The sequence below is a fragment of the Hyla sarda genome, chromosome 11 (genome assembly GCF_029499605.1).
Source record: "Hyla sarda isolate aHylSar1 chromosome 11, aHylSar1.hap1, whole genome shotgun sequence".
In the NCBI taxonomy this organism is placed as follows: Eukaryota; Metazoa; Chordata; class Amphibia; order Anura; family Hylidae; genus Hyla; species Hyla sarda.
This window is the reverse complement of record NC_079199.1, coordinates 97,274,781-97,290,068: the sequence shown is the minus strand read 5'-3', so window position 1 is coordinate 97,290,068 and position 15,288 is coordinate 97,274,781. Positions and strand designations below refer to the sequence as shown.

Below are 15,288 nucleotides of genomic sequence, written 5' to 3'. Positions count from 1 at the left end.
TACAGTCAGAGAGATTGTGTACAAATGATCGTGGGGGGGTGGGGGGGGGGGGTGTAGACATCTTATCCCCTAGACATCTTATGCCCTAAGTATAGATGTCTGATTGCAGGGGGTCCTGTTGCTGGGAACCCGCATAATCTCCTGCGTGCTACCCGGCATTCTAAACATTTGTTCTGAACGCTGGGTTCGGGGCCGGGGTCGGGAGGTCACGCCACACCCCCTCGTGACGTCACACCACGTCCCCCTCCGCTCATGTCTACACATGAATGGAAGGGGATGTGACGTCATGAGGGGTTGTGGCATGACATCACGACCACGGCCCCGAACCCAGCATTCTAAACACTGCTGCACGGAGATCACGGGGGTCTCAGGATTGGGACCCCCGCGATCAGTCTAGGTGTGGCGTACCCCTTTAAAACAAAGTTGTGGAGTCAAAGTCCTGATCTTAATCCATTAGAAAAGGACCAAAAAACTATCAGTTTATGGGAAGAAATCCACCAACATAGAGTTAAAGCTGTTTATTACAGGGAACAGGTCCTTTCAGCTACAGAAAATTCTACAGGGTTCACAAACTTTCAAGCACCACTTTTGTTACTGTGAACTATCACTAGAAGGAGGTGCGGCCTATGGTGCCCCCTAAATGTATATCCCTGTAGGGGGTGTCTTGGCCTCCCCTACACATCATCACTTCTTGTATGTTCTCCCCAGAACGTGAAATCCCTGTCTCACTATCCGATGGGAACAGATTAATAATTGACGCACCGTTTGGCTCATTTTTAAGGAATTTCTTGAGTCGTCCACATTCCCAGCAGACCTCCTCGTATTCCTCCTCCCCCCACCCCCTCTCCCACTGTGAAAACATCAGCCCTTCCCTCTGTGCCCATAAATCTCACCAGCTCACTGCCAGGGGGCATCGCCTGTGATTGGGGTCATGTCACAGGCACTGAAGGGTAGCGGAACGGAATGTTTTGTGTTTAACAAAAAATAAGCCACAGGTAACAAATTTGGCAACCCCCTAACTTGTTATGGATGATTTAAAGGGCCGGCGCGTCTATGTACTGTAAACCGGCATCACATGGGTTGGGGAAGAAGATTGTACAGTATGATTGTCATTGGTTGGATTTAGTGCCTCAACTATGATTGCCGTCCCCTATACCGCCATGTAGTTGTCACTGAAGGTAGATCATGGGTACAGGATTACTAACCCTGCCCTCTGAATGTGCCAGCTGGAATCGAGACCAGGCAACGCTCTTCCAGTCTTTTATTGTCCAATTTTGGTGAGCTATTGTCCTGTTCTTAGCTGACAGGAGTGCCCGCGGATGTGGTCTTCTGCTGCTGTAGCCCATCTGCTTCAATGTTGGACGCGTTGTGCATTTAGAGATGGCTGTAACCAGTGGTTATTTGAGTTACTGTTGCATTTCTGTCATCTCAAACCAGTCTGCCCATTCTCCTCTGACATCCACATGGCATTTTCCTCCACATAACTGCAACTCACTGGATATTTTTTCTTTTTTAACCGTTCTCTGTAAATCCCAGAAATGGTTGTGTGTGAAAATCCCAGTAGATCAACTGTATCTAAAATATTCAGACCAGCCCCTCTGGCGCCAACAACCATGCCACCTTCAGAGTCATTTATATCTTCTTTCTTCCCCATTCTGATGCAAGTTGCCTTTACTGCGTCTATTTGAGTTTGTGTTAACAAGCAATTTAACAGGTGCAGCTAAAATGGGGCCAGTGAGTATAAATACCGTATGTTGATAGGGGAGGAGCTTAAAGTGGTACTCTGCCCACAGATATCATTTAGATAGGGGATAAGATGTCAAATCGTGGCCCCTCCTATAGACATGAATGGAGGGGGCGTGGCGTGATGTCACGTCTCTGGCTGCGGAAACTCAGCTTTCTAAACATACTGTTTAGAATGGCGGATGCTACGCGGAGATCGCGGTGGTACCAGAGGTGGGACCCTCGTGATTAGACGTCTTATCCAGTATCCTTAGGGAGTACCCCTTTAAAGGAAAAACTGTCAGCTTTCTCCCCCGCATTAACCAGCGGTACTGGGTGGTAGTGCGGGGGACGCTGATCAGTCTGATGCTTACTGTGCCCGGATCCGCCGCGCCGTTTGGCCGTAATCTTCTATATTTCAGTATATGCTAATGAGGTGCTAAATGGCACCGGCTGGGCTAACTGGCACTCACTGCTGCCTGCCGCAGCACCGCCCAGCTCATCAATATTCCTCCCCTCCCTCCGCCTCTCCCTCTTCTCCCCGCTCTGTAATGAAGAGAGAGAGATGAGGAATATTGATGAGCTGGGCGGCGCTGTGGCAGGTGGCACTGACGTCAGAGTGCCAGTTAGTCAGGCCAGTGCCAGTTAGCAACTCATTAGCATATACCGAAAATAGAAGATTACGGCAGAACGGCGTGGCGGATACGGGCACGGTAAGGATCAAACTGATCAGCGTCCCCCGCACTACCAGCCAGTACCACTGGTTAGTGTGGGGGGGAGTAAGCTGACAGTTTTCCTTTAAGGAAAACTGCAATGACTTTCACACAGCCCGAACCCCTTATCATCGGGGTTCTCCCCCTCCCCAACCAATCCTGATAGATTTCTTCCTGTTTGGATATAGGAAAAGATCTATCAGTCAAGGCCGGTGGGATGAGGAGAATCCATTACGGACCACGGCTCATGGTTCAGACAGCATGAAAGCAATGACAGGTTCCTTTTCAGAGATGTTATGAAAAGGGGGCGGAGCTGTGACAACTTCTTATTCATTCTTGCACAATACGGAGCTCTTACTGTTCAGAGGCGTAGGAAAGCCGGGTGATTCGTGATGTATTGTACAGGAAGTCTTAAAGATATACACACCGTACCTTCAAGGATGTTCTTGAAGATAGGTTCTTGAGAAACACATTACTTCAGTGTCTACAGGAAACTAGAATGTGGTGAAAACAGGAAGACCCAGCCCAGAGAGGCGATACACACTCCACCGCCATCCACCAACACTAGAGCACAGCCCCACAGCGCGCAGAGGATTTCAGATTTCACTACACATTATCACTGTGCAGCACAGTCACATGTATGTGGCCGCCATGGTTCAGTATTTGGTAGATATCAGTGTCGGCCAGCTGCAGCCCCTGCATTACATACTAACACATGTCCTGTATACTATCAGCTGGAAACACATGTGCGGGGGCACTGCAGAGCGCCACGTGTCCACCAATGGGATGACACAGGCCTGGGGTGAGAGATAGCACGTACTCAGCAATACACAGGGCTCCTACTACTACTACCAACATCCCACTCCCCCCGAAACTCCAAACAGACTATAAATGGTTGCCTGAGGGAGTATCACATATGATAGGTTTAGATACACAAGCTTAGCAGATAGAATCACACATTGTAGGCTTAGATACATGCTGGCCGGGCATGCTGGATGAATCACCCCCAAAGTACCTTAAAGGGGTTATCCAGGAAAAAAAACTTTTTTTATATATATATATATATATATATATATATATATATCTACTGGCTCCAGAAAGTTAAACAGATTTGTAAATTACTTCTATTAAATTCTATTCTATTTAATCTTTCAGTACTTATGAGCTGCTGAAGTTGAGTTGTTCTTTTCTGTCCAAGTGCTCTCTGATGACACTTGTCTCTGGAACCGCCCAGAGTAGAAGCAAATCCCCATAGCAAACCTCTTCTACCCTGTGCAGTTCCCGCGACAAGCAGAGGTGTCAGCAGAGAGCACTGTTGCAAGACAAAAAAAGTACAGCTCAACTTCAGCAGCTGATAATTATTGGAAGGATTAAGATTTTTTTTTTAATAGAAGTAATTTACGAATCTGTATAACTTCCTGGAGCCAGTTGATATAAAAAAAAAAGTTTTTTTTCCTGGATAACCCCCTTAAGTATCTGGACCAGTGATTCTTAACCAGGGTGCCTCCAGCAGTTGCAAAACTACAACTCCCAGCATGCCCAGACAGCCTTTGGCTGTCTGGGCATGCTGGGAGTTGTAGTTTTGCAATAATGGCTTACAACTTGATACAGACAATACTATCTATGGTCCAGATGAGTTTTACCCAACCAGGGAAGGCATGCTGGGAGTTGTAGTTTTGCAACAGCTGGAGGTACACTGGTTGGGAAACACTGACCTAGATACACCAGCTCAGTAATACAGTATCACATATATAGTGGTACTTTAGCATGGGATCACACATGAGCTTAGATACATGAGATCTCCAGAAAACATGACTCTCCAGGCTGTCTGGGCATGCTGGGAGTTGTAGTTTTGCAACAGCTGGAGGCCCCCTGGTTGGTAAACACTGACCTAGATACACCAGCTCAGTAATACAGTATCACATATATACCGTAGTAGTTCTTTAGCATGGTATCGCACATGATAGGCTTAGATACATGAGATGTGCAGTAAATATAACTCTCATCTAATCGTGTGCTTTGTTTTCCCGCAGAAAAAGAAGAGGAGGAGAATCGATCGCTCCATGATAGGGGAACCAATGAACTTCGTACATCTGACACATATCGGGTCCGGAGACATGGCGGCCGGTGATGGGCTCCCCATGGTATGTCCTGCCCTGAGCTGGTTAAGGGGGGGGGGGGGGCACCATATCCACTTCTGAAATACTGGACTGGTTATGTTATAAGTTATATAAGTTATAACTATTGCTAAAAAAAAAAACATTACAGAATAAAAAATTTAAAAAATCCAAAGTGAACAAATAGTCTTATATATATTTAAAAAAAAAAAAAAAAAAAAATAAATAAATATATATATATATATATATATATATATATATATATATATATATATAGATAGATAGATATATAAAACGTGACCACCACATTGTATAATTTGTGGACGTCTTGTTTTACAGGCGGGTCCTATGCAAGAACAAATGAGATCAAAAGGTAGCCGCGATAGACAATGGAAAAACTCCAGGATATTGTAGCTGTATACACTGTAAGACCACATTGTATGTAATTTCAGTTAACAGGCAGTATTTTAGTACTTCTTGTATATAGGAGGCAGTATTATAGTAGTTATTTTCTTGTATATAGGAACTGTATTATAGTAGTTATATTCTTGTATATAGGAGCAGTATTATAGTAGTTATATTCTTGTATATAGGAGGCAGTATTATAGTAGTTATATTCTTGTATATAGGAGGAGTATTATAGTAGTTATATTCTTGTATATAGGAGCAGTATTATAGTAGTTATATTCTTGTATATAGGAGGCAGTATTATAGTAGTTATATTCTTGTATATAGGAGCAGTATTATAGTAGTTATATTATTGTATATAGGAGCAGTATTATAGTAGTTATATTCTTGTATATAGGAGCAGTATTATAGTAGTAATATTCTTGAACTTAGAAGGCAGTATTATAGTAGTTATATTCTTGTATATAGGGGGCAGTATTATGGTAGTTATATTCTTGTATATAGGAGCAGTATTATAGTAATTATATTCTTGTATATAGGAGCAGCATTATAGTAGTTATATTCTTGTACATAGGAGCAGTATTATAGTAGTTATATTCTTGTACATAGGAGCAGTATTATAGTAGTTATATTCTTGTACATAGGAGCAGTATTATAGTAGTTATATTCTTGTATATAGGGAGCAGTATTATAGTAGTTATATTCTTGTATATAGGAGGCAGTATTATAGTAGTTATATTCTTGTATATAGGAGCAGTATTATAGTAGTTATATTCTTGTATATAGGAGCAGTATTATAGTAGTTATATTCTTGTATATAGGGGGCAGTATTATAGTAGTTATATTCTTGTACATAGGAGCAGTATTATAGTAGTTATATTCTTGTATATAGGAGCAGTATTATAGTAGTTATATTCTTGTATATAGGAGCAGTATTATAGTAGTTATATTCTTGTATATAGGAGCAGTATTATAGTAGTTATATTCTTGTATATAGGAGCAGTGTTATAGTAGTTATATTCTTGAACTTAGAAGGCAGTAATACTGTACTGTACTATAATACTGCCCCCTGTACAAGAATATGTAATAATATGTTATAGTCTTGTCCATAGGGGGCGATGTGTAGTAATTAGCAGGTCACACAAAGTACATTACGCAGCAGGAGGCAGCACTGAGCACATAACACTCCTTCCATCTTATTAGAGAACATTTAGCACTGTTCCTTTATATATTAGCTGTTTGTTCTTTTTGAATATTAATAAATTGTTTCTGCTCAGATTGCACATTATTACTAATCTGATTGGGTTTGTATCTGTAATTGACTTAGATTAAATACCTCACAATTAGCAAACCCTTAATACTTCTAAATGGATTAACATTCCAGCCCCAAAGAACATGTAGGCGTTCACCACAGGCTCAGAGTCATAATTTCTTGTGCTGCAGCGCCTTCATCTGGAACTTTTGGTGACATCTAAATTCGGATAAAATGTCACCTCATCATGTGAAATTGAGACAGATTTCACATTTACAAATGCTCTCATTTTATCAGAGGGCATCTCATAACAATAAACTGCTTAATATATTCATTGTCTTATAACATAATTTAATTAATTGGCTCAAATAAATTTAACTATTTTTCACAAATTGTCAAAATAGGATCATCATCAAAAGTTGTCCCCTATTCACAGGAAAGGAGCAAATTAGCTGATTGGTTGGGGGGGTCCAACCAGAGAGACCCCCACCCTTTTTAGAATGGAGGTCAAGTGTCGCCCTAATGAGCTTGGCAATATTCGGAAGCCCCATAAAGAATGAATAGTGCACTGGTATAGCTGATTGATTGGGGGTCCAACCACAGAGACCCCCCACCCATTCTAAGAATGGAGGTCAAGTGTCCCCCGAATGAGCTTGGCAATAAGAATCGGAAGCCCCATAAAGAATGAATAGTGCACTGGTGTAGCTGATTGGGTTGGGGGGGCCAACCACAGAGACCCCCACCTATTCTGAGAATAGAGTGTCCCCTGAATGAGCTTGGCAATACTCAGAAACCTCATAGAGAATAATTAGTGCACTGGTCAAGCTGATTGGTTGGGGGTCCAACCACAGAGACACTCACTAATTCTGAGAATGGAAGTGAAGTGTCCCCGAATGAGCTTGGCAATATTTGGAAGCCACATAGAAAATAAATAGTGCATTTACGCCACACGTATGCTTCCACTCAATTTATGGGATCAGTGGGGGTCCCAGCGGTTTGATCAGGGATAACTTGTGATCATGAAAATTCATCTTTGTAAACCAAATTATTTATAGCAATGTGTATATAAAATGAACTAAAATAATAATAATAATTGTACGTATTTTTAAAATCTTTCTAATTTTATTTATTTTTTATTTATTTATTTCTAATTTCAGGGATCGAGCAGATTTAAAAATCCTTCATGAGAAGCAGGAACAAAGCACAAGGCTGCGATCACTGGATAAATTATTCAATCTTCCAAACAAAAATATTTTTTTTATTATTTTTTTTTTGGTTTCTGGAAACATTTTTTGGAGAACTGATAAAGAAACATCTGAAGAATGTGCAATATTTTTTTGTAGAATATTATAAATATACAATAGCTTTTTTTTTTCTGAAAGGAGATACCTCCTGTATGAGTTATGCCATGGATTATCGTCCGGAATGATTGAAATGATGCCAGATTGTGAAATTGAAAGCACTTCCTAGACTGGTGTATTGTACAAGCAAACGTTTGTTTCTACGTAACGCAACATTCCAACATATTTCACACCGAAAAACAAATCTGTAAAGAATTCCAGCTATTCTCATTTTGTTACGACTTGAATTGCAGTCGTATAGGATCCTGCTTACATAGTATTTTATATAAATCAGCATTTTAGGTGCTAAGGATGTGTTTCTATTTTATTATGGTGATTATCTGGAAAAAAAGGTAAAATACGGAAAAAAAAATTTATATATATATATATATTGCAATGCACAAGTGATAATTTTTTTTAGAAATGGCTATGTATTTTGCAGCATATCAGACATGACAATACTTCACTGATATGTGTCGGTAGAGGATTTGCCCACACTGCCTAAAAAAATCTAAAATGTTTATCCACTAGAACCGAAATGAAAAAAATATACAATCCGATATGTAAAAATTCAGCCGCCATAATCTCAGATCCAGGCCAATCTACTACCTCTACATTCAGACCGCGGTGCGAGAAGCTGACGCTCTACTGACGGACTAGTGTGCACTACTCTAGTCACTGGAGTCTCTTCCCTCACTCTAGACCCTTGTTTCCCATCCACACAAGATTAAAGGGGTTATCTAGTGGGAAACACATTTTTTAAAATCAACAGGTGTCAAAAAGCTAAACAGATTTGTAGTTTATTTCTATTTAAAAATCTTAATACTTCCAGTACTTATCAGCTGCATTATGCTCCACAGGAAATTGTATTTCTTTGTAGAATTCTTTTCAGTCTGACCACAGTGCTCTCTGCTGACACCTCTGTCCATGTCAGGAACTGTCCAGAGTACAAGCAAATCCCTATAGCAAACCTCTCTTGCTCTGGACAGTTCCTGATATGGACAGAGGTGTCAGCAGAGAGCACTGTGGTCAGACAGAAAAGAACTCCAGAAAGAAATACAACTTCCTCTGTCGTATACAGCAGCTGATAAGTACTGGAAGGATTCATATGTTTAAATAGAAGTCATTTACAAATCTGTTTAACTTTCTGGCGCCAGTTGATTTAAAAAAAAAAAAAGTTTTTCCACCGGAGTACCCCTTTAAGTCTATATAATAAATACATGAACTAACTCCATTGTTTTTCCAGTTTAAAAAAAAATACTTTTAATGTTAAAGCTTTTTAGTATTAATGGAGAATTAGAAAAAAAAAATAGTTTAAACTGCATTAAAGTAGCGCTTAAAGAAAGACTCTAATGAAGGCCCAACATTTGTAAGAAGAAAGTTTGAATTTTTTTAAATTTTATTTTATGTTTTTTGCTTTAGTGTGAAATCAGTATATAGTAAAGGTCAGATGTAAAGGGGCGGGACTAGGATGAAAATGCTAAATGTGTTACACATTTATCCTAGTATAAATTTTTCTTACATATTTTTCTGGGCCTGGGGTAAAAAGATAAAAAAAAAAAAATACTTACCCACCCCCAATCCCCTTCAGCTCCTTCCTGTCCCCCACTGCACGTCTTTTCTCCCTGCTTCCAATACTAGATGTCGGAACAGGACTTGTCCACTCGGCCAATCACTGGCTAAGAGAGGACATCACTGTACCTAGTGATTGGCAGCCAAGAAGCAGCAGGGGACTGCAAGAAGCCACAATGGGCGTGGACTTGGGTGGATAAGTATCCTTTTTTTTTTTTTTTACTCCAGGCCTAGAAAATTCACCCCTTTGTCTGAGGACTTAAAGGGGTACTCCGGTGGAAAACTTTTTTTTTTTTTATCAACTGGTTAAACAGATTTGTAAATTACTTCTATTAAAAAATCTTAATCCTTCCTGTTCTTTTTAGCTGCTGAATACTACAGAGGAAATTATTTTCTTTTTGGAACACAGAGCTCTCTGCTGACATCATGACCACAGTGCTCTCTGCTGACATCTCTGTCCATTTTAGGAACTGTCCAGAGTAGGAGAAAATCTCCATAGAAAACGTGCTGCTCTGGACAGTTCCTAAAATGGGCAGAGATATCAGCAGAGAGCACTGTGCTAGTGATGTCAGCAGAGAACACTGTGTCCCAAAAAGAAAAGAATTTCCTCTGTAGTATTCAGCAGCTAATAAATACTGGAAGGATTAAGATTTTTTTTTTATAGAAGTCATTTACAAGTCTGTTTAACTTTCTGGCACCAGTTGATTTAAAAAAAAAAAAAGTTTCCCACTGGAGTACCCCTTTAAATGGGCACTCTCATTAAAGGGGTACTCCGGTGGAAAACCTTTTTTTTTTTTTTTAATGAACTTGTGCCAGAAATGTAAACAGATTTGTAAATTATTTCTTTCTATTTAAAAAAATCTTTATCCTTCCAGTACTTATTAGCAGCTGTATGCTACAGAGAAAATTCCTTGCTTTTTGAATTTCTTTTTTTTGTCTAGTCCACAGTGCTCTCTGCTGACACCTCTATCCGTGTCAGGAACTGTCCGTGTCAGGAAGTTTTCCACAGAAGTACCCCTTTAAAAAGCTGTTGCCTAAATGTAAATGACTAAATCTCAAGTCAAGGGGGTTGTGATGTTACAACCATGCCCCTTGTGATGTCACGCCACACCCCCTCAAAGCAAGTCTATGGGAGGGGGCGTGGCGACTGCCACGCCCCCTCCCATAGACTTGCTTTGAGGGGGTGTGGCATGACTTTAGGAGGGGGCGTCACAACCCGTGCCAACACACCCCCTCCCATAGACATGAATGGAGGGGGTGTGGCATGACGGCACAAGGGGGCGTGGCATGATGGCACGATCACAGCCTCCGTCTTCAAGCGTTCTGAACAAAACGCTGGAGCACCGGAGTACCCCTTTAAGAGTTTTTTTTTTTTTTTTTTTTGTATTTGACGATTTATCCAAACTTTCTCCTTACAACCTGTCGTCCTGAAGGAGTTATTCCCAGCTAAAAAAAAAATATCTATATAAATAAAATCCAATTTTATAGCTTTTACATTTTTTTTTTTCATATATTTAAAGTTTTCAATCCCTATCGGCTTCGCTTTGGGTTTTGCTTTTCGGCCTCATATGTAATCGCACCGTTACGAGCCTGCCACTCCATATATCCGCCTCAGTATTTCTACAATGACATTTAGACAATTGGCGCAGCCATACGGTATTCAAAAATAGCAACGAGAGACGAAAAGACGCCACTTCTTCTAACGTATCTTGTTGGCCGTCACATGTTCTTGGCTTTTATACATCATAGACTGATAATGTGCAGCTGGTCTGTTATAATGTGATTATACCGGAATAGCGGGACTGTTCTGGGAGCTCGGATGAATCGTGATTCGCTCTATTTAATCAGATCTGTAAACACGTCCGATATTATCCATTTGTCATTGTGTAGAGCGCTGTTGTTCCTAGTACTGCTGGAAATGAGTTCTGTCTATGCACAATAAATGCAACTCTCTTCCCAAAAAGTTTCAGCGTGGTTGACAAAAATAGCGGACTTTGCGGCCCCGGTGACCGCCGTATGCCACAACTATTTACTGTCGGTATCCATCACATTTGATTTACTCTTATAGAAATAATACGTGTAGTCTCAGGAAGACTAATTTACACTCAATGGCCACTTTATTAGGTACACCTTGTTAGTACTGGGTCGGAACCCCTTTATACTTTCTACAAGGTGCTGGATATGTTCCTCAGAGATTTCACTCTATACGGACATGATGACATCACACAGTTCCCTCCATATGGACATGATGACATCACACAGTTTCCCCATATGGACATGATGACATCACACAGTTTCTCCATATGGACATGATGACATCACACAGTTCCCCCATATGGACATGATGACATCACACAGTTCCTCCATATGGACATGATGACATCACACAGTTCCTCCATATGGACATGATGACATCACACACTTCCTCCATATGGACATGATGACATCACACGCTTCCTCCATATGGACATGATGACATCACACAGTTTCTCCATATGGACATGATGACATCACACAGTTCCTCCATATGGACATGATGACATCACACAGTTCCTCCATATGGACATGATGACATCACACGCTTCCTCCATATGGACATGATGACTTCACACACTTCCTCCATATGGACATGACATCACACAGTTCCTCCATATGGACATGATGACATCACACACTTCCTCCATATAGACATGATGACATCACACAGTTCCTCCATATGGACATGATGACATCACACAGTTCCTACATATAGACATGACATCATACAGTTTCTCCATATGGACATGATGACATCACACACTTCCTCCATATGGACATGATGACATCACACAGTTCTTCCATATAGACATGACATCATACAGTTTCTCCATATGGACATGATGACATCACACACTTCCTCCATATAGACATGATATCACACAGTTCCTCCATATGGACATGATGACATCACACAGTTCTTCCATATAGACATGATGACATCATACAGTTTCTCCATATGGACATGATGACATCACACAGTTCTTCCATATGGACATGACATCACACAGTTCCTCTATATGGACATGATGACATCACACAGTTCCTCCATATGGACATGATGACATCACACACTTCCTCCATATGGACATGATGACATCACACAGTTCCTCCATATGGACATGATGACATTACACAGTTCCTCCATATAGACATGATGACATCACACAGTTCCTCCATATGGACATGGACATCACACAGTTTCTCCATATGGACATGATGACATCACACAGTTCCTCCATATGGACATGATGACATCACACAGTTCCTCCATATGGACATGATGACATCACACAGTTCCTCCATATGGACATGATGACATCACACAGTCCCTCTATATGGACATGATGACATCACACAGTCCTTCCATATGGACATGATGACATCACACAGTTGCTGAAGATTTGTCGGATCCATGATGAGAATCTCCGGTTCCACCATATTCCAGCGGTGATCTATTGGATGAGATCTGGTGAGTGTGGAGGCCATTGGAGTCCAGTGACCTCATTGTATTATCAGAAGATGGCTCCACTGTGGTCATAAAGGGATGGATATGGTCAGTAACAATACTCAGGTAGGCTGTGGTGTTTATACCAGGCTCAATTGGTACTAAGGGGCCCAAAGTGTGCCCAGAAAATGCCCCCCCCCCCCCCCCACACACACTCCATTTCACCAGCCTGAACTACTGATACAAGGCAGGATGGATCTATGTTTTCATGTTGTTTACACCCAATTCTGACCCTGCCATCTGAATGTCACAGTTTGCATCGAGACTCATCAGACCATACAACGTTCTTCCAGTCTTCCATTGTCAAATTTTGGTGGCCTGTGTGAATTATAGTTGTAATTGTAGTAATTGTCAGTTTCCTGAGGCTATAATTCACACGAGGAGTCAGGCTGAAGCTGCATCTCATAGGAATACACTGAGTCTCTGCAGGTTGAGTTCAGGGACCGAAGTTCTATGTGTCTGATTTATCATTTGCTGTACTTAGGACTCACAACTGTACTAAGTGCTGAGATGTGACTCCACCCTTTCCTGCCTCATTCTTGTAGGAGCTGGAAGGGAGAAACCTATGACGAGGAAACAGGCTGAAGCTGCATCTCATAGGACTCTGTAGGGTGAGTTCAGGGACAGAAGTTCCATGTCACTGATCTATCACTTGCTGCTCTTAGAACTCAGAGCTGTACTAAATGCTGAGATGTGACTTAACACTTCTTTTTCTGGAAAGCCAGAGGTATTATGGGAAAATAATAAATAACAGTTATACACCAATGCCTCCACATTAGACTTTAATACAGTGTTTTACAAACAGGGTGCCATTAGCTGTTGCAAAACTACAACTCCCAGCATGCCCGGACAGCCAAAGGCTGTCCGGGCATGCTGGGAATTGTAGTTTTGCAACAGCTGGAGGCACGCTGGTCAGGAAACACTGCTCTAATACTTCTGTCACTATAGGGAGAGACCTCTCGGGTAGATAGGAAGCTGTGGTAGAGAGACATCATGTCTCCTGTGCTATTTTCATGTTACCTATTGTTCAGGCAGCATGAATTTTTTTGACAGGTTCACAAAAAAAAAAAAGGCGGTCTCTGACTGTGGCCTGTTTCTGCCACCAGGTGGCGATGTACAAACGTCACTGTGCACCGTCTAGAGCCAGAAATGTTTAATTCATGCCCCCGTGCCGTAAAATTTGCACAAATAAAATAGATCGCCATATTAAAAGGAACTTTATTAAACTTCAGCCAAATTGAAATAGAAAACGTGAAACATACAAATAGTCAAATGCAACGTAAAGCATCTAATAGAAACCTGGTATATACACGTATATAGAATGTACACACCCAATTAAAAAAGTTACGCTGAGCGAGGCAGTGAGAGGACGCCGCGAGGACTTTCAAATAGAGATGTGCAAATGACGAAACAAAATATTTCCTAATATATATATATATATATATATATATATATATATATAAAAATTATGTATTATATATATATATACACACACACACACACACACATTATATATTTAATTTTATTTATTTTTTTTAATTTTATTTATATATATATATATATATATATATATATATATATATATAATTTAATTTTATTTATTTTTTTCACTCTTTTTTTTTATTTTTATTTTTTATTCAAACATCGTCATTTGCCAATCTCTAAGTCAATAATTTATGGACACTGCTGTTCGTAATTATGTAATAAAATGCAACAATAAAGCAAGAAAGAAGATGACAGGAAGAAACAAAGTACAATGCACAGGGAGCATCCAGTACAAAAATAACTATCATTAGTAAATCTCCCCAACCTACCATCATTCACATTGATTATAAAAAATTTTGCCTTTTGCATTATTATTTAATCTTTTTTTATTTATTTATTTTTTTTTATTTTTTTTTTTTCCCAATGTTCCTTTTTATTGTAACCTTGAACCCAACTGCTACTAAGCCTGGTGTTCTAGATGGAAAAATGGTTGTCAAGTCTGGCTATCAAAGTGGTGTGGTGGGATTCAATGAGAGATTAAAGGGGTACTCCAGATAAAGAAAATAAAAAAATAATTTTTACTTTTTAAGTTTTCAAATAAACTGGTGACAGAATGTTATACAGATTTGTAAACTACTACTATATAAAAATCTTATCAGCTGCTGTATAATACAGAGGAAGTTCTTTTCTTTTTGAATTTCTTTTCTGTCTGTCCACAAGTGCTCTCTGCTGACACCTCTGTCCGTGTCAGGAACTGTCCAGAGTATGGACAAAACAGAGTATAGCAAACCTCTGTCCAGAGTATGGATAAAACAGAGTATAGCAAACCTCTCCTGCTCTGGACAGTTCCTGACACGGACAGAGGTGTCAGCAGAGAGCACTGTGGTCAGACTGGAAAGAACTACACAACTTCCTCTGTAGTATACAGCAGCTGAAGTACTGGAAGGATTAAAGGGGTTATCCAGGAAAAAACTGACTCCAGAAAGTTAAACAGATTTGTAAATTACTTCTATTAAAAAAATCTTAATCCTCTCAGTACTTATGAGCTGCTGAAGTTGCGTTGTTCTTTTCTATCTAAGTGCTCTCTGATGACATGTGTCTCGGGAACTGTCCAGAGGAGAAGCAAATCCCCATA

General features: G+C 40.3%; 1 protein-coding gene across 2 annotated transcripts in view; it reads left to right on the top strand.

Moving 5' to 3' along the window:
• The window catches only part of CDC42SE1 (CDC42 small effector 1), a 99,010-nt gene extending 90,616 nt beyond the window's left edge, over positions 1–8,394 (top strand). The window contains exons 4-6 of one of the 2 annotated variants that reach the window (XM_056546890.1): positions 4,469–4,579; positions 4,892–4,990; positions 7,370–8,394. In XM_056546890.1, coding sequence (XP_056402865.1) covers positions 4,469–4,579; positions 4,892–4,966 — 186 coding nt within the window. In that variant the 3' untranslated portion in view covers positions 4,967–4,990; positions 7,370–8,394. The remainder of the gene's footprint in view (positions 1–4,468; positions 4,580–4,891; positions 4,991–7,369) is intronic. The other variant, XM_056546889.1, reaches the window with a different exon arrangement.
• The last annotated feature ends 6,894 nt before the right edge of the window (positions 8,395–15,288 follow it).